The 21846-nt window shown below is 45.2% G+C and overlaps 1 protein-coding gene across 2 annotated transcripts in view; it reads left to right on the plus strand.

The window, feature by feature from the left end:
• Positions 1–21242, plus strand: part of tgfb3 (transforming growth factor, beta 3) — a 30897-nt gene extending 9655 nt beyond the window's left edge. The window contains exons 2-7 of one of the 2 annotated variants that reach the window (XM_080202139.1): positions 2123–2283; positions 6291–6420; positions 12883–12987; positions 14548–14737; positions 17946–18099; positions 20515–21242. In XM_080202139.1, the coding sequence (XP_080058265.1) occupies positions 2123–2283; positions 6291–6420; positions 12883–12987; positions 14548–14737; positions 17946–18099; positions 20515–20673 (899 nt within the window). In that variant the 3' untranslated portion in view covers positions 20674–21242. The remainder of the gene's footprint in view (positions 1–2122; positions 2284–6290; positions 6421–12882; positions 12988–14547; positions 14738–17945; positions 18100–20514) is intronic. The other variant, XM_080202140.1, reaches the window with a different exon arrangement.
• The last annotated feature ends 604 nt before the right edge of the window (positions 21243–21846 follow it).

Raw genomic sequence — 21846 nt, forward strand, 5'->3', positions numbered from 1 at the left:
TGAGGTCATTTTGTAGGAATAACAGCAAAATGGACTATCATTTAAATGGTAAAAAATTGCAGCATGTTGCTGTGCAGAGGGATCTGGGTGTCCTTGTGCAGGAATCTCAAGGAGTTGGTTTGCAGGTACAGCAGGTAATTAAGAAGCAAATGGAATTTTGTCCTTCATTGCGAGAGGGATGGAGTTTAAAAACAGCAAGGTTATGCTGCAGCTGTATAAGGTGCTGGTGAGGCCACATCTGGAGTACTGTGTACAGTTTTGGTCTCCTTACTTGAGAAAGGATATACTGGCACTGGAGGGGGTGCAGAGGAGATTCACTAGGTTGATTCCGGAGTTGAGAGGGTTGGCTTATGAGGGGAGACTGAGTAGACCGGGGCTACAAAATTCAGAAGAATGAGGGGAGATCTTATAGAAACATATAAGATTATGAAGGGAATAGATAAGATAGAAGCAGGGAAGTTGTTTCCACTGGTGGGTGAAACTAGAACTAGGGGGCATAGCCTCAAAATAAGGGGAAGCAGTTTTAGGACTGAGTTGAGGAGGAACTTCTTCACACAAAGGGTTGTGAATCTGTGGAATTCCCTGTCCAGTGAAGCAGTTGAGGCTACCTCATTAAATGTTTTTAAGGCAAGGATAGATAAATTTTTGAGCAGTAAGGGAATTAAGGGTTATGGTGAGCGGGTGGGTAAATGGAGCTGAGTCCACAAAAAGATCAGCCATGATCTTATTGAATGGCGGAGCAGGCTCGAGGAGCCAGATAGCCGACTCCTGCTCCCTAGTGCCTATGTTCTTATTAAACACTGTGGCTGATTTAGGGTAGCTGGTTTCTTGGATGCAGTCAGAGATAGAAGATGTTGGAATTATTATGAAATCTTATCATTGGTAGATTTTCGTTGGCTTCTCGAACTAGGAAACAAATATATTCCAAAAGGGAGAGAGAGCAACCTTCAGCTTGTCTTCCCTGCTGAAGATTTCTTTTGATGCAACCTGTATTATATGTAATCTCTCCCTCATGTCAGGGCAGCCCTCATTGAAATACTTCACCCATTGTGTATTTCCAAGAGATTTTGGATGAGTCTTTCTGTGGCAGCCATTGCTTCAATTTCTAGTTTTTTGCATTTTTGATGTCAGTTTTTTTGGCAGTTATGAGCTTCAATAGGTGTCTGGATTACACAGAATGTCTCTCTCTACATATTCCCATCAGGGTGTTTTGTTTGTTTCTCACCTTCACTTTGGAATAGGCCTTGAATTTTTGCACTTAGTTAAAATGGCAACATTTAGGATCAGTTGAAAGTTTAAAAGTCATGCTTTCAAAAACAAAGGGGTGTGCCTCAAGGTAGTATAAACCAGACAAACCTTCGATTAGATTCCAGTCTGTAACTCACTCCCGGGTATCTGTTATTCTATATATAAACCACTCCGAACCCCTCGATTAGATTCCAGTCTGTAACTCACTCCCGGGTATCTGTTATTCTATGTATAAACTACCCTGAACCCCTCGATTAGATTCCAGTCTGTAACTCACTCCCGGGTATCTGTTATTCTGTATATAAATCACCCTGAACCCCTCGATTAGATTCCAGTCTGTAACTCACTCCCGGGTATCTGTTATTCTATATATAAACCACCCCGAACCCCTCGATTAGATTCCAGTCTGTAACTCACTCCCGGGTATCTGTTATTCTATATATAAACCACCCCGAACCCCTCGATTAGATTCCAGTCTGTAACTCACTCCCGGGTATCTGTTATTCTGTATATAAACCACCCCGAACCCCTCGATTAGATTCCAGTCTGTAACTCACTCCCGGGTATCTGTTATTCTATATATAAACCACCCCGAACCCCTCGATTAGATTCCAGTCTGTAACTCACTCCCGGGTATCTGTTATTCTATATATAAACCACCCCGAACCCCTCGATTAGATTCCAGTCTGTAACTCACTCCCGGGTATCTGTTATTCTATATATAAACCACCCCGAACCCCTCAATTAGGTTCTAGTCTGTAATTCTCAATATTCTTGTTGTTTTTACAATCTGGGATTGATCCTATTGGTGACGTTGCCTTTTTCCAATCTGGAAGCAGTGATGTGAAGTGACAATGCAGATTTGTTTTTCCAGATGATGTTAGTTCTTGCCGTGGGATCACATCAAAGGTTTTTCGATTCAATGTATCATCCATGGAGAAGAATGTTTCCAACCTGTTCCGAGCAGAATTCCGGGCTCTCCGTGTTCCAAACACAAGTGCAAAACGGAATGAGCAGAGGATTGAAGTGTATCAGGTAGGGACACCGATGGTCGCCACTATTCTTTGGGACAGTGAACTTTATAAACTATCTTGAAGATATTCAACCCTGAGAACATCATAACTCAGCCTGTTTCTCTCTGATTTGTGCTGCCAGGCAGAGGTCATGTCCAGGAACAAGAATCCTCATCTCACTCAACCAAGACATTGTATTAACCTAACTCCTAACCTCAGTGAAACAAAGCCGTTAGTGTTTGTGACACGGCAGGTGGACATTCAGCCCATCAAGCCCATCCTAGACTGATCCCACAGTTTTACTTCTTTCCCATTGTCCTGACCTTTCTGCTGCTTCAAATATTTACCCAATTTTCTCTGCAATGCTGTCATGGTCTCTGTCTCAGCCACGCCCTGTGAAAAAGCAATCACCTAATTCTTTGTGTATCGAGGTCAGTTCTGGATTCTAAACTGATTGGCTGTACTCAGTGCCACCCAAGCAGGTAGAGCCAGACACCAGGTTGTCTTTGACATCAGAAAGGCTTGCTGGATGTGTTGTGTTACTGGACTATTAAGTCAGAGAAGATGAGTTCAAATCCCATCATTGGCAGTTTTAGAAACTGTAGTCGGTATGAAAATTTTGGAAATAATAATAAAAGTGCCCATGAAGCTATTGGATTGATGTTAAAAACCAACTTTTTTTTTGTAAAGGTCTATCTCTATGTGACTCCAGTCCCATCCACATAATTTCCCACTGAAGTGGCCTAGCAAACTATTCAGTTCATATCAAACCCCCTAAGAACAGCTCAAGAAGAGGGCCCACCATCACCTTCCTAGGGGAAGCGATGGCCAAGTGGTATTAAGGACTTTCATCTCACTTAGGAAGCTTCAGATCAAACCATATTCACCAACCTGCTCTGAAAACTCTGCTCACATTTTGACAGCTGAGACAAATTACACTACAGCAGTTAAGACAATTTGTGATACTCTGAAACAATCCACAACATTCTAAATAAATTAGCAACATTTTAAATAAAACAACCCATGACACAATATAGGTATATAAAATCCTAAACAGTCTGGGCAAGCTGGACGTGGAAACGATTCCTGGCTTGGGCCACTGTTTATGTGGAGTTTGCACATTCTTGTCATGTCTGCGTGGGTTTCCTCCGGGTACTCCGGTTTCCTCCCAGTCCAAAGATGTGTGGGTTAGGTTGATTGCACATGCTAAAATTGCCCCTTAGTGTCCCAAGATGCGTAAGTTAGAGGGATTAGTGGGTAAAATATGTAGAGACATGGGAGTAGGGCCTGGGTGGGATTGTGGTCAGTGCAGACTCAATGGGCTGAAGGGCCTCTTTCTGCACTGTCGGGTTCTATGATTTCTATGATCTTTCCTCTTGTGAGTGAGATTGAAACTAGGGGGCACTGTTTTAAAACTGGAGGTCACCCTTATAAGACAGAGGTGAGGAGAATTATTTCTCTTGGAAGATTGTGTGACTTTGGAATTCTCTGCCCCAGAAAGCGGTGGAAGCAGTGTCATTGATATTTTTAACTTGGAGGTAGATAGATTCTTGTTAAGCAGGGGATTAAAAGGTTATCAAGGGTGTATGGGAATATGGGTTTCAAAATGTAAACATATCAGCCATGCCCTTATTGAATGGCAGATCAGGTTTGAGGGGCCGACTGGCCTACTCCTACTATTCTATTACAAATAATCAATGTGCCCTATCTTTAATGATAAAAATCCATTTAACTACACAATACACACGACACTATAGTTAAGAAAGTCCACCAATGCCTCTACTTCCTCAGAAGACTAAGGAAATTTGGCATGTTAGCTATAACTCTCACCAACTTTTACAGATGCCCCATAGAAAGCATTCTTTCTGGTTGTATCACAGCTTGGTATGGGCTCCTGCTCTGCCCAAGACCACAAGGAACTACAAAAAGTCATGAATGTAGCCCAATCCATCACACAAACCAGCCTCCCATCCAGTGAATCTGTCTACTCTTCCTGCTGCCTTGGCAAAGCAGCCAGCACAATTAAGGACCCCACGCACCCCGGACATTCTCTCTTCCACCTTCTTCCTTTGGGAAAAAGATACAAAAGTCTGAGATCACGTACCAACCTATTCAAGAACAGCTTCTTCCCTGCTGCTGTCAGACTTTTGAAAGAACCTACCTCACATTAAGTTGATCTTTCTCTGCACCCTAGTTATGACTAATGATATGTTTTGTCCGCATAGCGCGCAAGCAACAATACTTTTCACTGTATGTTAATATATACGACAATAATAAATCAAATCAAAATTTCAGGAAATGGTTCTTCATGTTTACCAGAAATGAACGGATTCTTCCTCAGGCCATACACTCTTAAGTATCCAAGTTTCATTGAAATCTGTCCATTAGTTTTTGAGATGTCTTGTTTACAGACTAACAAATTGGGTAAAAATATTAACTCTGCCCAACTTCAGTGGTGGGGGTAAGAAGTACTCAACCAATTAGCTAAAGAGAAAATATATGAGGAGGAAGGATATGCTGGAACTGTATAGAAACTGTTAGACTGCAGCTTGAATGCTGCACACAGTTCTGGTCATTGCATTACATAAAGAATGCCTTTGCTCCAGAGGGGGTACAAAGGAGATTTACCAAGATGTTGCTAGAAATGAACAATTCTAGCTGTGAGGAAAGATCAGATAGGCTGGAATTCTTTGCAACAGAGGAGACTGAAGGGGGATTTAGAGTCATAGAGGTTTACAGTATGGAAACAGGCTCTTCGGCCAACTTGTCCATGCTGCCCTTTTTTTTAAACCATCAAGCTAGTCCCAATTGCCCGCATTTGGCCCATATCCCTCTATACCCATCGTACCCATGTAACTGTCTAAACGCTTTTTAAAAAATAAAATTGTATCTACCTCTACTACTACTTCTGGCAGCTCGTTCCAGACACTCACCATTCTCTGTGTGAAAAAATTGCCACCCTGGATACTTCCGTATCTCTCCCGTCTCACCTTAAACCTATGCCCTCCAGTTTTAGATTCCCCTACCTTTGGGAAAAGATATTGACTATCTAGCTGATCTGCATTTTATAAGGTCGCCTCTCAGTCTCCTACGCTCAGGGTAAAAAAGTCCCAGTCGATCCAGCCTCTCCTTACAACACAATCCATCAAGTCCCGATAGCATCTGAGTAAATCTTTTCTGCACTCTTTCTAGTTTAATAATATCCTTTCTATAATAGTGACCAGAATTGCACACAGTATTCCAAGTGTGGCCTTACCAATGTCTTGTACAACTTCAACAAGATGTCCCAACTCCTGTATTCAACGTTCTGACCGATGAACCCAAGCATGCTGAATGCCTTCTTCATCACTCTGTCCACCTGTGACTCCAGTTTTAAGGAGCTATGAACCTGTACCCCTAAACCTCTCTGTTCAGTAACTCTCCCCAGTGCCCTACCATTAACTGAGTAAGTCCTGCCCTGGTTCAATCTACCAAAATGCATCACCTCACATTTGTCTAAATTAAATTCCATCTGCCATTCGTCAGCCCACTGGCCCAATTGATCAAGGTCCCGTTGCAATCCGAGATAATCTTCTTCATTTAGTTTAGGTGTATAAAATTATGAAGGGCCTAAATGGAGTGAATGGTGGTGATGTATTACAGTTCACTTAGGGAGTCTGGGTTGCTGTGGCAACATGCTTTACACACATGTTGTGGCCTGAAGCTATGGATAGTGATGGTAGAAGCTCCAATGTTCTGTCCATCATGTTGGCGTGTGTTGGAAGAATTTGCAGATTGATACTCAACCTGTTTGGCAGCATTGTGAAGTGTAGTTTCTGGGGCAGGAACTGAGGCACAGCAAGATCTTCCTAAAATAGAATGGATGGGAAGGACCAATTTCCCTCAGCAGAGTGATATGAAAATGAAACTGGTGGGAGGGATTGGATTCCAGGGAGCAGACAAGAAATAGCGCAGGAAGACATGAAGAAACTGGGGAGGGGCTATACTAACAGAAGAACTCTCAATCAGTGTTCACTGTTCCTGTTTCAGATACTAAAACCCGATGATCACATTGCCAAACAGCGGTACATTGCGGGGAAAGTGGTCCTCACTAAGGGCATCAGCGAGTGGGTCTCGTTTGATGTCACCGAGAGTGTGAAGGAATGGCTAATTAACCGAGGTGAGTGTTAACGTCAACATTCTGACACATCATTCAAAAATCATTGTCTCAGAGACCCAGAGGAACCTTTATCATTCTCATTTCTTGACAATTGGTGTTTAATTAGAACATAGAACATAGAACATAGAACACTACAGCACAAACAGGCCCTTCGGCCCACAAGTTGCGCCGACCACATCACCTACCAACCTACAGACCTATCTATAACCCTCAATCTCATTAAACCCCATATACTCATCCAGAAGTCTTTTAAAAGACCCCAGCGAGTTCGCCTCCACCACCACTGACGGCAGCCGATTCCATTCACTCACCACCCTCTGAGTGAAAAACTTACCCCTAACATCACTTCTGAACCTCCCTCCCCGCACCTTAAATCTGTGTCCTCTCGTAGCGACCATTTCAAACCGGGGAAATAGCCTCTGAGAGTCCACCCTATCTATCCCTCTCAACATTTTGTAAACTTCTATCAGGTCGCCTCTCAACCTTCGTCTCTCCAGGGAAAAGAGTCCCAGCTCCCTCAACCTAACTTCATAAGGCATGCCTCCCAGTCCAGGCAACATCCTTGTAAATCTCCTCTGCACCCTTTCAATAGCTTCTACATCTTTCCTATAGTGAGGCGACCAGAACTGCGCACAATACTCCAAATGAGGCCTGACAAGGGTCTTATAAAGTTCCAGCATTACCTCCCGACTCCTAAACTCAATCCCTCGATTAATGAAGGCCAGTACACCATACGCCTTCTTGACCACCTCCTCCACCTGCGAGGCCGATTTAAGAGTCCTGTGGACCCGGACCCCAAGATCCTTCTGCTCCTCAACACTACTCAGACTTCTGCCCTTAATAGTGTACTCGTTCATCCCGTTGGTTCTGCCAAAATGGACGACAACACATTTATCCGCGTTGAAGTCCATCTGCCACTTCTCCGCCCAGTCCTGCATCCTATCTATGTCCTGCTGCAACTTTTGCCATCCTTCCAGATCATCCACAACACCACCGACCTTCGTGTCATCAGCGAACTTACTTACCCATCCCTCCACTTCCTCATCCAGGTCATTTATGAAAATGACAAACAACAAGGGTCCCAGAACAGATCCTTGAGGCACTCCGCTGGTGACTGACCTCCATTCAGAAAAAGCCCCATCCACAACCACTCTCTGCCTTCTGCAGGCAAGCCAGTTCTGGATCCACAAGGCCAAAGGCCCTTGGATCCCATGCCCTCTCACCTTCTCAAGAAGTCTTGCATGGGGGACCTTATCAAACGCCTTGCTGAAGTCCATGTACACTACGTCCACGGCACTTCCTTCGTCAATGTGTTCAGTCACATTATCGAAGAACTCAACTAGGCTTGTAAGGCACGACCTGCCCTTGACAAATCCATGCTGACTATTCCTGATCATGTCAAACCTCTCCAAATGTTCGTAAATCTTGTCCCTCAGAAGCCTCTCCATCAGCTTACCAACCACTGAGGTCAGACTCACCGGTCGGTAATTTCCCGGGCTATCTCTGTTCCCTTTCTTAAAAATAGGAACTACATCCGCAATCCTCCAATCCTCTGGAACCTCTCCCGTCTCCATTGACGACGCAAAGATCATCGCCAGGGGTTCTGCAATCTCTTCCCTCGCCTCCCACAGTATCCTGGGGTACATCCCATCTGGTCCCGGCGACTTATCTACCTTGATAGAATTCAAAAGTTCCAACACATCCTCCTCCTTAATATTCACGTACTCAATCCTTTCCATCTGCTGCAAATCCATAACAAAATCTCCCAGATCGGCTTCCACCGTGAATACTGAGGCGAAGTACTCGTTAAGCACCTCCGCCATTTCTTCTGGTTCCACACAAACCTTTCCCCCCTCACCTTTTATCGGTCCTATCCCTTCTCTTCTCATCCTTTTACCTTTCACATATTTATAGAAGGCCTTGGGATTGCATTGGGTCTGTCTGGGGTTGCGTTGGGTCTGTACTGGATTGCGTTGGGTGTGTGCTGGGTTGCATTGGGTGTGTGCTGGGTTGCGTTGGGTGTGTGCTGGGTTGCGTTGGGTGTGTGCTGGGTTGCGTTGGGTGTGTGCTGGATTGCGTTGGGTGTGTGCTGGATTGCGTTGGGTCTGTGTTGGATTGCATATGGTCTGTGTTAGATTGCATTGGGCCTGTGTTGGATTGCATTGGGCCTGTGTTGGATTGTGTTGGGTCTGAGTTGGAGTCATAGAAGTTTACAGCATGGAAACTGGCCCTTCTGCCAACTTGTCCATGCTGTCCAGTTTTTACCACTAAGCTAGTCCCAATTGCCTTCATTTGGTCCATATCCCTCTAGGCCCATCTTATCCATGTAACTGCCTAAATGCTTTTTAAAAGACAGAATTGTACCCGCCTCCACTATTACCTCTGGCAGCTTGTTCCAGACACTCACCACCCTCTGTGCGAAAAAATTGACCCTCTGGACACTTTTGTATCTCTCCCCTCTCACCTTAAACCTATGCCCTCTAGTTTTAGATTCCCCCACCTTTGGGAAAAGATATTGACTAGCTGATCGATGCCCCTCATTACTTTATAGGCCCCTATAAGATCACCTCAAAGTGTCCTACGCTTCAGGGAAAACAGTACCATTCTATTCAACCTCTCCTTATAACTCAAACTATCAAGTTCCGGTTGCATTCCTATATAACTTTCTTCATTGTTCACTATGCCACCAATCTTGGTATCATCTGCAAACTTGCTAACTATGTCCCTATATTGTCTTCCAAATCATTAATATAAATGACAAATAACAGTGGACCCAGCACTGATCCCTGAGGCACACCGCTGGTCACAGGCCTCCAGTTTGAAAAACAACCCTCAACAACCACTCTCCATCTTCTGTCAAGAAGCCAGTTTTGTATCCATTTAGATACCTCACCCTGGATCCTGTGAGATTTAACCTTGTGCAACAACCTACCATGCAGTACCTTGTCAAAGGCCTTGCTAAAGTCCATGTAGACAACATCAACTGCACTGCCCTCATCTACCTTCTTGGTTTTCCCTTCAAAAAACTCAAATTTGTGAGACATGATTTTCCACTCACAAAGCCATGCTGACTGTCCCTCATCAGTCCTTGCATCTCTAAATGCCTGTAGATCCTGACTCTCAAAATACCCTCCAACAATCTACCCACCACAGATGTGAGGCTCACTGGACTGTAGTTCCCAGGCTTTTCCCGGCAGCCCTTTTTAAACAAAGGCACATTTGCCACCCTCCATAAGAACATAAGAAATAGGAGCAGGAGTAGGCCATCTAGCCCTTCAAGCCTGCCCCGCCATTCAATAAGATCATGGCTGATCTGAAGTGGATCAGTTCCACTTTCCTGCTTTCTCTCCATAACCCTTAATTCCCCTGTCTATCAGAAACCTATCTACCCGTGACTTAAATATATTTAGCGAGGTAGCCTCCACCACTTCATCGGGCAGAGAATTCCAGAGATTCACCACCCTTTGAGTGAAGAAGTTCCTCCTCAACTCTGTTCTAAACTGCCCCCCCCTTATCTTGAGGCTGTGCCCTCTAGTCCTGCTATCCTTTCTGAGCGAGAAGAATCTCTCTACCTCTACCTCATCCGTCCCTTTCATTATCTTATATCCAATCTTCAGACACCTCAGATATCTCTGCTAGAGTCCACTAATTTCCTTCATAGCCTCCCATAACATTCTGGGAAACGGGAAAATTGAAAAATAAGAAAGATTGACCAGGACAGGGTGGTGGATGTTGTACACATGGATTTTAGTAAAGCCTTCAATAAGGTTCCTCATGGCAGGCTGATGTAGAAGGTGCAATCATATGGGATCCAAGGTGAGCTGGTAAGATGGATATAAAACTGGCTTGGGCATAGAAAGCAGAGAGTATCAGTGGAAAGATAATTTTCTAACTGGTGGTCTCTGACAAGCAGTGTTCCACAAGGATCAGTGCTGGGGCCTGTGTTGTTTGTAATACATATAAATGATTTGGAGGAAAATGTAGGTGGTCTGATTAGTAAATTTGCAGCTGATAAAAAATTGGGGGAGTTACGGATAGTGAGGATGACTGTCAGAGGACACAGAAGGATATAAAAAATGGCTGGAAACCTGGGCGAAAGATGATAGATGGAATTTAACCTGGACAAATGTAAAGTGATGCAATTTGGAAGGTCTACTGCAGAAGGAAAGGATACAATAAATGGTAGAACCCTTAGAAATATTAGTACACAAAGGGATCTAGGCATGCAGATCCACAGTTCTCTAAAGGTGGCAACTCAGGTGGCCTTCATCGGTCGGGGTGTTGAGTATCGGAATTGGAAAATCATGTTGCAGCTGTATAAAACTTTAGTTAAGAGTATTTGGAGTATTGTGTACAATTCTGGTTGCCATTGTACTGGAAAGATGTTGATGCATTGGGAAGGGTGCAGAAGAGATTTACCAGGATGTTGCCTGGTTTGGAGGATATGGACCATATAAAAGCAAGGAAATATTAGATTGGAGAAGCATCCGTTTAGGCACAGACTTGATGGCTGAAGGGCCTGTTCCTGTGATGTACTGTTCTCTGTTCATCCCAGAGATTTATCTATCTTAATATGCTTTAAGACTTCTAGCACCTCATTCTCTGTAATATGTACACTCCTCAAGACATCACTATTTATATCCCCAAGTGGGTCAGTGTTGGGTCTGTGTTGGATTGCATTGGGTCTGTGTTGGATTGCGTTGGGTCTGTGTTGGATTGCGTTGGGTCTGTGTTGGATTGCGTTGGGTCTGTGTTGGATTGTGTTGGATTGCGTTGGGTCTGCGTTGGATTGTGTTGGGTCTGCGTTGGATTGCGTTGGGTCTGCGTTAGATTGCGTTGGGTCTGTTTTGGATTGCATTGGGTCTGTAATAGATAATGTTGAATCTTTGTTGGATTACGTTTGGATATGTGATCATAAGAAATGACCGAATTCAGTGGATATAGGAAATGATATGGCCCAATAATATATCCCAGTGTCCGTGCTGAAGATCTGCCCTTGGTCAGTCTGCTCTAGTGCAGCTACAACAATGACATCTGTCTGACAAATCACAACATTTTTCAGGTATGTCATCCACGAAAGGCAGGCCAAATCCAACCCAGCCAATTCCTGCCCCATTGGTCACTCTCAATCATCAGCAATGTGATGTCATTAACAGGGCTATCAAGTGGCACTTATTCAGCAATAACCAGTTCACTAACTGGTTCTGCCAGGGCCAATTAGCTCCTGATCTCATTACAGCCTTAGTCCAAACATGGACAGGAAAACAGAATTCAAGCGATGAGGTGAGAGTGACTATCTTTGCCATCAAGGCAAGCACAGTAAAATTGAACTCAATGGGAATCGGGGGAAGCTTTCCACTGTTTGGAGTCATACTTGGCACAAAGGAAGATAGTTGTGGTTGTTGGAATTCAATTATCTCAGCCCCAGGTTATTGCTGAAGGAGCTTCTCAGGGTTATTGTCTGAGACCCAATAATTTTCAGTTGTTTCATCAATGACCTTTCCTCCATCATAAGGTCAAACGTCTGGATATTTGCAGATTACTGCACAATGTGCACCATGCACAACTCCATATGCGTATGAAGCAGTCCATATCCATATGCAGCAAGACCTGGATAACGTTCAGGCTCAAACTTATAAATGTGACACTACGCAAGTGCCAGAAAATGACCATTCAAGAGGGAATCTAACCACCTCCTCTTGACTGTCAATGGTATACCATCACTGAATCTCCCACTATCAACGTCCTGGGGGTTACTATTGACCAGAAAATGAACTGGACCAGCCATATACAAACTGTGCTACAAGAGAGGCTGGGAATCCTGTGGTGAGTAACTCACCTCCAGACTTCCCAAAGCCTGTACGAACTACAAGGCACAAGTCATGAGTGTGGTGGAATACTCTCCACTTACCTGGACGAATGCAACTCCAGCAACACTTAAAAAGCTTGACATCATCCAAGGTAAAGAGATCTGATTGATCTGCATCTCATCCATCACTTTATACATTCACTTGCTCCATCACCAATGTACAATCTTCTTTCCCCCAGTTCAACCTTTTCATTTTGTCTGCTCAACAGTAGACAGTAGTGGCAGTGTGTACCATCTACAACAACTTTCCAAGCATTCTTCAACAGCATCTCTCAGACTTGTGACCTCTACCATCAAGATCAGCAGATTCCTGGGAATATTACCAATTAGAAGTTCCCCGCTAAGTCACTCAGCATCCTGACTTGGAGATATATGACTGTTCCTTCACTGTCACTGCATCAAAATCTTGATACTCTCTCCTGATCAACACTGTGGGTGTACCCTCACCAGATTATGGGATTCACATTAAATTGAGTTTGTGTTGGATAATGTTCTTTTGTGTTTCTTGGCTTCTGTTTAATTTGTGCTGTTTTATGTTCCATCTTTGAATATGTTTAGTCTACGTTAGACTCTAATCAGCCTGCTTGTTACAGATACGAATCTCGGTCTGGAGATCAGTGTCCACTGTCCCTGTCACACCTTCCATGCCAATGGCATAATCTCCAATGAACACGAGGTTCTAGATGTCAAGTTTAAGGGTAGGGGTTTACAGATTTTAGTTGCTGTCTCTGTTTCTCCCTATTTCCTCCTCCCCCTTCCTTGGATCCCTTCTCCCCCACTTTCATCTTTTGTTTCTTTATTCTCACTCAACTGTACTGTTTTGGGAGATATGGGGATTGGTGGTTTTAAGAGATAAGGGGAGTAGGTGGGCTTTGGGGACATGGTCAGTAGATGGGGTTGTTTTATTAGAAAGTGACTGCCTTGTTGATCATCCTGCAAGGGGAAAGGGAATGGCCAGATGTTGTGGTCCATGTTGGAACCAATAAGAAAAGTGTTGAGATTCTACAGTCAGGTTTTCAGGGGCAAAGAGAAAGACTAACCAGGATCTCAAAGGTGGTAACCTCTGGATTATTTCCGGTGTCATGTGGTCATTGAGTACAGAAAGGAGAAGATAATGCAGGTGAATGCATGGCCAGGGAGATGGTGCAGGAGGGAGGGTTTTAGATTCTGCAGATTGGGACCAGTTCTGAGGATGATGAGATGTGTTCAAGCCAGACCTCAACAGGACTGGGATTAATATCCTCAGGAAAGGGTTAGCTAGTGCTGTGCAGGAGGATTTAACTGATTTGACGCGAAGAGGAGCACTTGACATGGCAGCAGGGAGGAGAGACAAGGTGCACAGAGAAATTGGAGAAACTAACAGCAGCAGAACAAAGAATAATGTAGGAAGAGCAGGAGAAACATGAAGTCAGGTGGAATGGTTTTAAATGCCCGGGTATCACTGCAAGGAGTGTTATTCAAAAAAGGTTGATGAGTTCCAGGTGTAAATTTCCACTTGGGATTATTTTATAGCGGCTATAATAGAGACAAAGTTTAAACGTGGATAGGAATGAGAGCTAAACTTTCCTGGTTACAATGCATTCAGAAGAGATTTCAGACTGGACGGGACTATAATGGGGTTTCCCAGTGGTCAGCATCACTGCTTTTTCCTGATATGAATTAATGGCCCAGGCTTGGGTGATAAGGTCGTTAAGAAAATATTTGAGATACCTGGCTATGTCAACTGGGTCAATGCATATAAAAAAAGGAAGTTGTGTTAAACTTTATATGTCTCTGGTTCAGCCTCAGTTGGAGCATTGTCCAAATCTGGGCATCGCACTTTCTGAAGGAAGCATTGGAGAGGGCACGGGTGATTTACGAGAATAATATCTGGGATGAGAGTTATATGGCGAGACTGCGGAAGGTAACCTAACAGGAGTTTAGTATTAGGAAGGGTTTGTAGAGAAAGAAGGGAGATCCTGTTTCCTCAGGTAACCACAGTCATGGCTTTAAAGTAATTGGCAAAAGAAGGGGAGGGGAAATGAGAGACGTTTATTTCACACAGGAATGCCCTCCTAGAAGAGTTGGTGGAATCCAATTCCAGACAGTGTGAGATGTATTTGAACAGAACTACTTTGCAGGATTGTGGGGTGAAGCTGGAATGTGAGAATAAATTGTAGAACTCTTTCAGAGAGCAGCTTAGGCTGAATAACCTCTTCCTGTACTGGGAGATTCGATGGTTATTTTTTATTCATGTGATTTATTTTTCTCCCCTGGAGGAATTGATGACTATGAATTCTCAGAAAGAGGAGATCTGGGCAGACTTCAGAAACGCAAGGAGAAGAAGCTGCTGCATATGGGTCCCACCAACCCCCACCTCATACTCATGGTTCTACCCCCAAACCGGCTGGATAACCAACAACAGAGCCACAGAAAGAAGCGTGCCCTGGACACTGCTTATTGTTTCAGGTATGTCCGGTTTCACTCATTGTCTCAACATCTGGTGCCAACAATCAGTGTTCATATTCATTGATACAAATATCCCTTCAGCCCAAAATCCAGGCTAACACTCCAAGTGCAGTATTGAGATCCTGTTGTACTGTCAGAGGGTCAGTGCTGAGGGAGTGCCACACTGTCAGAGGGTCAGTGCTGAGGGAGTGCCACACTGTCAGAGGGTCAGTGCTGAGGCAGTACCGCACTGTCAGAGGGTCAGTGCTGAGGGAGTGCTGCACTGTCAGAGGGTCAGTGCTGAGGGAGTGCCGCACTGTCAGAGGGTCAGTGCTGAGGGAGTGCTGCACTGTCAGAGGGTCAGTGCTGAGGGAGTGCCACACTGTCAGAGGGTCAGTACTGAGAGAGTGCCGCACTGTCAGAGGGTCAGTGCTGAGGGAGTGCCGCACTGTCAGAGGGTCAGTGCTGAGGGAGTGCTGCACTGTCAGAGGGTCAGTGCTGAGGGAGTGCCACACTGTCAGAGGGTCAGTACTGAGAGAGTGCCGCACTGTCAGAGGGTCAGTTCTGAGGGAATGTCGCACTGTCAGAGGGTCAGTACTAAGAGAGTGCCGCACTGTCAGAGGGTCATTGCTGAGGGAGTGCCGCACTGTCAGAGCATCAGTACTGAGGGAGCGCCGCACTGTCAGAGGGTCAGTGCTGAGGGAGCGCCGCACTGTCAGATGGTCAGTACTGAGAGAGTGCCGCACTGTCAGAGGGTCAGTGCTGAGGGAGTGCTGCACTGTCAGAGGGTCAGTGCTGAGGGAGTGCCACACTGTCAGAGGGTCAGTACTGAGAGAGTGCCGCACTGTCAGAGGGTCAGTTCTGAGGGAATGTCGCACTGTCAGAGGGTCAGTACTAAGAGAGTGCCGCACTGTCAGAGGGTCATTGCTGAGGGAGTGCCGCACTGTCAGAGCATCAGTACTGAGGGAGCGCCGCACTGTCAGAGGGTCAGTGCTGAGGGAGCGCCGCACTGTCAGATGGTCAGTACTGAGAGAGTGCCGCACTGTCAGAGGGTCAGTGCTGAGGGAGCGCCGCACTGTCAGAGGGTCAGTACTGAGGGAGTGCCGCACTGTCAGAGGGTCAGTGCTGAGGGAGCGCCGCACTGTCAGAGGGTCAGTGCTGAGGGAGTGCCGCACTGTCAGAGGGTCAGTGCTGAGGGAGTGCCGCACTGTCAGAGGGTCAGTACTGAGGGAGTGCCGCACTGTCAGAGGGTCAGTACTGAGGGAGTGCCGCACTGTCAGAGGGTCAGTGCTGAGGGAGTGCCGCACTGTCAGAGGGTCAGTGCTGAGGGAGTGCCGCACTGTCAGAGGGTCAGTACTGAGGGAGTGCCGCACTGTCAGAGGGTCAGTACTGAGGGAGTGCCGCACTGTCAGAGGGTCAGTACTGAGGGAGTGCTGCCCTGCCTCAGTCCCGCTTTGAGAGGTCCCTGCCAATATTTATTTTTCTCATTGTCGTTTGTGGGAGCTTGCTCTGTGTAGATTGATGGCTGAGTTTCCTACATCAGAACAATGTCCACATTTCAAAAATTAGCCCAATGGTTATGAATCACGTTGGGACATCCTGAGGTTGAGAAAGGTGCGATAGAAATGCAAGATCATTCTTTCTTTCGATAATTGGCCATACTGCATGAAAAGGCATTCAATCCTTATGGGGCCAATAAACAGTGTGCTGTTGTTTCAGAGATGTGTAGCAGGGTCTGAAACAGCCCAGAACTAGCAGTGTAACAGAGTCATCATAATCTCTACTGAAAGTTTAAAATTGGCCTCAGTTCAAATGAGACCAAGTGGTGTCTCAATATAATGGGTTCAGGCCAATAGACAAAGCTTAGAGCATAGTGTGGGTGATATCAACTGGGGATTCTTAATGGTGAAAGAGTCCAGTTCACTCACAAGTGAGCTAACCTTTCAGAATTCTGCAGGGATCTTCTGAATTTCACCCAGGGAGTACTATATTGGAGAGTGAGAACTGTATTCATACAGTGGGGTTAACAATTCAATGACTCTTTCAAAACTTCAGCACGTGTGCAGAAAAATGGCAAAGAGTTGGATGATCAACCATGATCTGTTTGAAAGGCAGAGCAGGTACAACAGGCCGAATGGTCTTCTACTGCTCCTATGTATATGATGGGCTGAATGGCTGCATTCTGTGCTTGATAATTCTACAGTTCCGATCAGTTTCCTATCCAAATGCAGCAGGAGGTGGCAGTGGGCAGGATTAGTACATCAGACAATAGGAAGTGGAAGGAAGGGTTCTTGACACTGAGGTAACTTAAGGGAGATTGTAGGGAAGGGCCATTTCAACACGGGAGGGAAACCCATGATTGGGGATTTCTGAGCTATCCTTGTGGGGTTTACATGCACCGCCACGTCTCATAAAAATATAATAACACAAGTAGCACCATTTCCTTCTTTGGGCCTCTTAATCTCCAGCAGCCTGTCCACACAGGTCTTGGATTAAAATGGGAGTCAGGCCTCAGCAACATCATCAGGGTCCATGCTGCCAGTTTAACGAGGAACTGCTTTCTGGAGGGAAGTCCTCTCGTCTGCTCCACAAAACAGGTTAAATTCTGGATCCAATTTATTAGTGCTGAATCCACTGGAGATTTTAACTGCTCTAGGCAGGGTTAAAATCGTCTCTCTGCTTCTAATAGATATCAAACAATAACTCACATTTCAAAAGTACTTTTTACATTGTAAAATGTCCTAAGCCCTTTCACAACACATTATTGAGAACGCAATTTGACAGCAATCCATCAAAGGAGATATTATGATGGTAACCAAAATCATGTTTCAGGAGACCGCATTTGAAAAGCTTATTAGGAGGAGAGAAAAGGAGTGGCTTAGGGAAGGAATTCCAGAGTTTCAGTCCCAGGCTGCTGAAGGCAGAGTCACCAAATGCAGAGTGATTAAAATTGGGGATGCTCAAGAGGCCAAAATGAGACAGGTACGGATATCTCTGAGGGTTGTGGAGCTGGATTACAGACTTAGGGAAGGGCCAAGCCATAGAGGAATCTGAAAATAAGGTAGGATTCATAAAATGAAGTTTAAATGGGTGTAAGATTAACTGAGGGCATCCCAAATATAACCTGTCATCCTGTGAGAAACTTGTTAAAAGACACAAACTTCTACCTACCAATTATTATGGAAATAACATTCTAAAAACTAGAGCATTGCTTTTTCATTTTTGTTAGGAATTATGAAGATAATTGTTGTGTACGCCCACTCTACATTGACTTCAGACAGGACCTCAGATGGAAGTGGATTCATGAACCTAAGGGATACTACGCAAATTTCTGTGCCGGTCCCTGTCCTTATCTACGCAGTGCTGATACACAACACAGCACGGTAAGACTCAGGCCCTCAGTAATGTTCTCTATCGATCAGTGTTTCACAACCACCCATTCTTTTCTGTATTCTCCAATTTATTGATGACCCTACATTCATTGATATTTCTCCCCAATCCTCTGAGAGATGAGTCGAGTGATGTGGATTTTTGTTGGTTAAGTTGGATATTATACTGAATATTGTATTGGGCGTGTTGGATATTGGACTGGGTGAATAGAATATCAGCTGGGTATTTGGACTGGGTGAGTGGGATATTAGCTGGGTATATTGGATTGGGTGAGTGGGATGTTAGCTGGGTATATTGGACTGGGTGAGTGGGATATTGGCTGGGTATATTGGATTGGGTGAGTGGGATGTTAGCTGGGTATATTGGACTGGGTGAGTGGGATATTGGCTGGGTATATTGGACTGAGTGAGTGGGATATTAGCTGGGTATATTGGACTGAGTGATGGGATATTAGCTGGGTATATTGGACTGAGTGAGTGGGATATTAGCTGGGTATATTGGACTGAGTGAGTGGGGTATTAGCTGGGTATATTGGACTGGGTGAGTGGGATATTGGCTGGGTATATTGGACTGGGTGAGTGGGATATTGGCTGGGTATATTGGACTGGGTGAGTGGGATATTAGCTGGGTATATTGGACTGGGTGAGTGGGATATTAGCTGGGTATATTGGACTGGGTGAGTGGGATATTAGCTGGGTATATTGGACTGGGTGAATGGGATATTGGCTGGGTATATTGGACTGGGTGAATGGGATATTGGCAGGGTATATTGGACTGGGTGAGTGGGATATTAGCTGGGTATATTGGACTGGGTGAGTGGGATATTAGCTGGGTATATTGGACTGGGTGAGTGGGATATTGGCTGGGTATATTGGACTGGGTGAGTGGGATATTAGCTGGGTATATTGGACTATTGGCTGGGTATATTGGACTGGGTAAGTGGGATATTGGCTGGGTATATCAGATTGGGTGAGTGACATATTTGCTGGGTGAGTGTGGTATTGGACTGGGTGCATTGGATGTTGAAGTAATCTTTAGCACACAAACAGCACTTGGCCCATCACATCCATGCCAGTTCTCTGTAGGGCAGTCTAGTCAGTTCCATTACCCCACTTGATCCCCAAAGTTTTAATTTCAGTTTCCTTTTGAAATCATTCAAGATGGTGTACTGGCCTTCATTAATCGAGGGATTGAGTTTAGGAGTCGGGAGGTAATGCTGGAACTTTATAAGACCCTTGTCAGGCCTCATTTGGAGTATTGTGCGCAGTTCTGGTCGCCTCACTATAGGAAAGATGTAGAAGCTATTGAAAGGGTGCAGAGGAGATTTACAAGGATGTTGCCTGGACTGGGAGGCATGCCTTATGAAGTTAGGTTGAGGGAGCTGGGACTCTTTTCCCTGGAGAGACGAAGGTTGAGAGGCGACCTGATAGAAGTTTACAAAATGTTGAGAGGAATAGATAGGGTGGACTCTCAGAGGCTATTTCCCCGGTTTGAAATGGTCGCTACGAGAGGACACAGATTTAAGGTGCGGGGAGGGAGGTTCAGAAGTGATGTTAGGGGTAAGTTTTTCACTCAGAGGGTGGTGAGTGAATGGAATCGGCTGCCGTCAGTGGTGGTGGAGGCGAACTCGCTGGGGTCTTTTAAAAGACTTCTGGATGAGTATATGGGGTTTAATGAGATTGAGGGTTATAGATAGGTCTGTAGGTTGGTAGGTGATGTGGTCGGCGCAACTTGTGGGCCGAAGGGCCTGTTTGTGCTGTAGTGTTCTATGTTCTATGTTCTATTTCTGCTTCCATTATCCACGTGGGCAGTGAGTTCTGAGTTGTCATCACATTCTTCCGCACATCCCCACTGCATCACGTGCCCAAAATCTTAAATCTGAATTCCTTAGCCCTTGCACTATCAGCCCTTGTGTGGGTTTTCTCCCACACTCCAATGATGTGCAGGTTAGGTTGATTGGCCTGCTAAATTGCTGTTTAGTGTCAGGGGATTGGTACGGTCATGGAATAGGGCCTGGGATGGGATTGTGGTCAGACTCAGAGAGCTGAATGGGCTCCTTCTGCACTGTACAGACTCTATGATCAGCTGATGAGAATGGCTTTTCTTTATCTGCATGGGCGACTGGATGAGAGGCTGGGCAAGGTTGGGGGGCTGGGTGAGAGGGAGAGGGGCTAGGCAAGAGGGCTGGGGGCAAGACAAGAAGGAAGGGAGGCTGGGTGAGGGGGGGTCTGGATGAGAGGGAGGGCTAGGCGAGGGGGGTGCTGGGAGAGAGGAGGGGGCTGGGCAAGAGGGTGGGCTGGGCGAGAGGGTGTGTGCTGGGCAAGAGAGATGTTGGACGGCATGAGTGGGACAGTTTTACGGACCAAATGGCCTTTCTTTTCTGTTTCTTATTTTTTTTTCCATTTTAGGTACTGGGACTGTATAACACGTTAAATCCAGAAGCCTCAGCTACTCCTTGCTGTGCTCCCCAGGACCTTGAGCCTCTGACTATCCTGTACTATGTTGGCCGAACACCCAGAGTGGAACAGCTGTCCAATATGATTGTCAAGTCATGTAAATGTAGTTGAGATTCCTCCCATCATATGTCCATGGACATGAGGTTTGCATGTTGCATGTGTGCGAGGTGTATATGTGCATGTGGAGAAGATGCGTAAGTGTGTGAGTGAGTGAGTGAGAGGTATGTATGTAGATGTGTAAGGTACGTATGATTATTGTATTGTGAAGGACAGATCTTGAGACCCAAACAGCTGACGGAACATGACCAACTGTTGGCAATCAATGTCTGGTCGATAATCCCTGATTTAACAGAACACGTTATCAAGAGCTGAGTTACAAAGATTTATGAAAGAAGGGAGAACATCAGAAAGAAAATCCGGAATATAAATCAGAAGATAATGGAGTGGAATGGACGTAATCATTGGTCCTCTTGGAGAGTATGCTCACAGTTCTTTGGGCTGACTGTGTCTTCCTGAAGGATTGATGTACTGTTAAGCATGCAGAAGCCTTGTGGTGAGGCTGGAGATGGTTCACATCACGAGGGACAAGGCCAATGGATATGCAGAATTCGAAGTGAATTCAAATGACTTTAATTGTAATTTCTTTTTGCGCTGTGCGCAATGTTGGGAATGGGACTGGTGATGGGGGGGCGGGGGGGGGGGGGGGTGGGGGGGAACGGGGTGGACAAGTCGGGAGGGGGTGGGGTGGGGGGGGACACGGTCAGGGCGAAGTCATGTTTTAAATTTCCTGGTTGGCGAGTAGCCAGTGAAAGCTAATTTTCCCAATTGTGGACATGAATGCATACATAATGTTGGAATGCTAGTGGCTTTGTGAGTGGCCAATAAAGCTTTGGCAGGTCAGAGAACATAATGCGCTAGATGGAAGTTATACTAACAGAAACCGACACAATACTATGCTTCTGCAGAGCTTCCAAGAAGTTCAGGCTCCAAGATTAAGGATTCCAATGTGTAAGAAGGTGGCAGAGACACACAAGTCAAAAGAGTTGATCATCAAATGAAGAAAGTTACCCAGAAATAATTTCAGATGTTGCCAGAATGCTCTGTTTTCAAAAAAACTACTTCCAAGTAAAGGTCAATGGTGATCTTCCTCGAACAATACCAGGTCTTATAGCAAATCAGAACTCCAAGTACTTTAACTTCCACCAAGCCTCTGATATGACAACTCGATTTTTGGTTTCTTTCTAAACCTTGATATTCATGCTGGTAAGAAGTGTACATAAGAAC

This window comes from Carcharhinus amblyrhynchos, chromosome 14, assembly GCF_965287045.1.
Source record: "Carcharhinus amblyrhynchos chromosome 14, sCarAmb.v2.hapA, whole genome shotgun sequence".
Classification (NCBI taxonomy): Eukaryota; Metazoa; Chordata; class Chondrichthyes; order Carcharhiniformes; family Carcharhinidae; genus Carcharhinus; species Carcharhinus amblyrhynchos.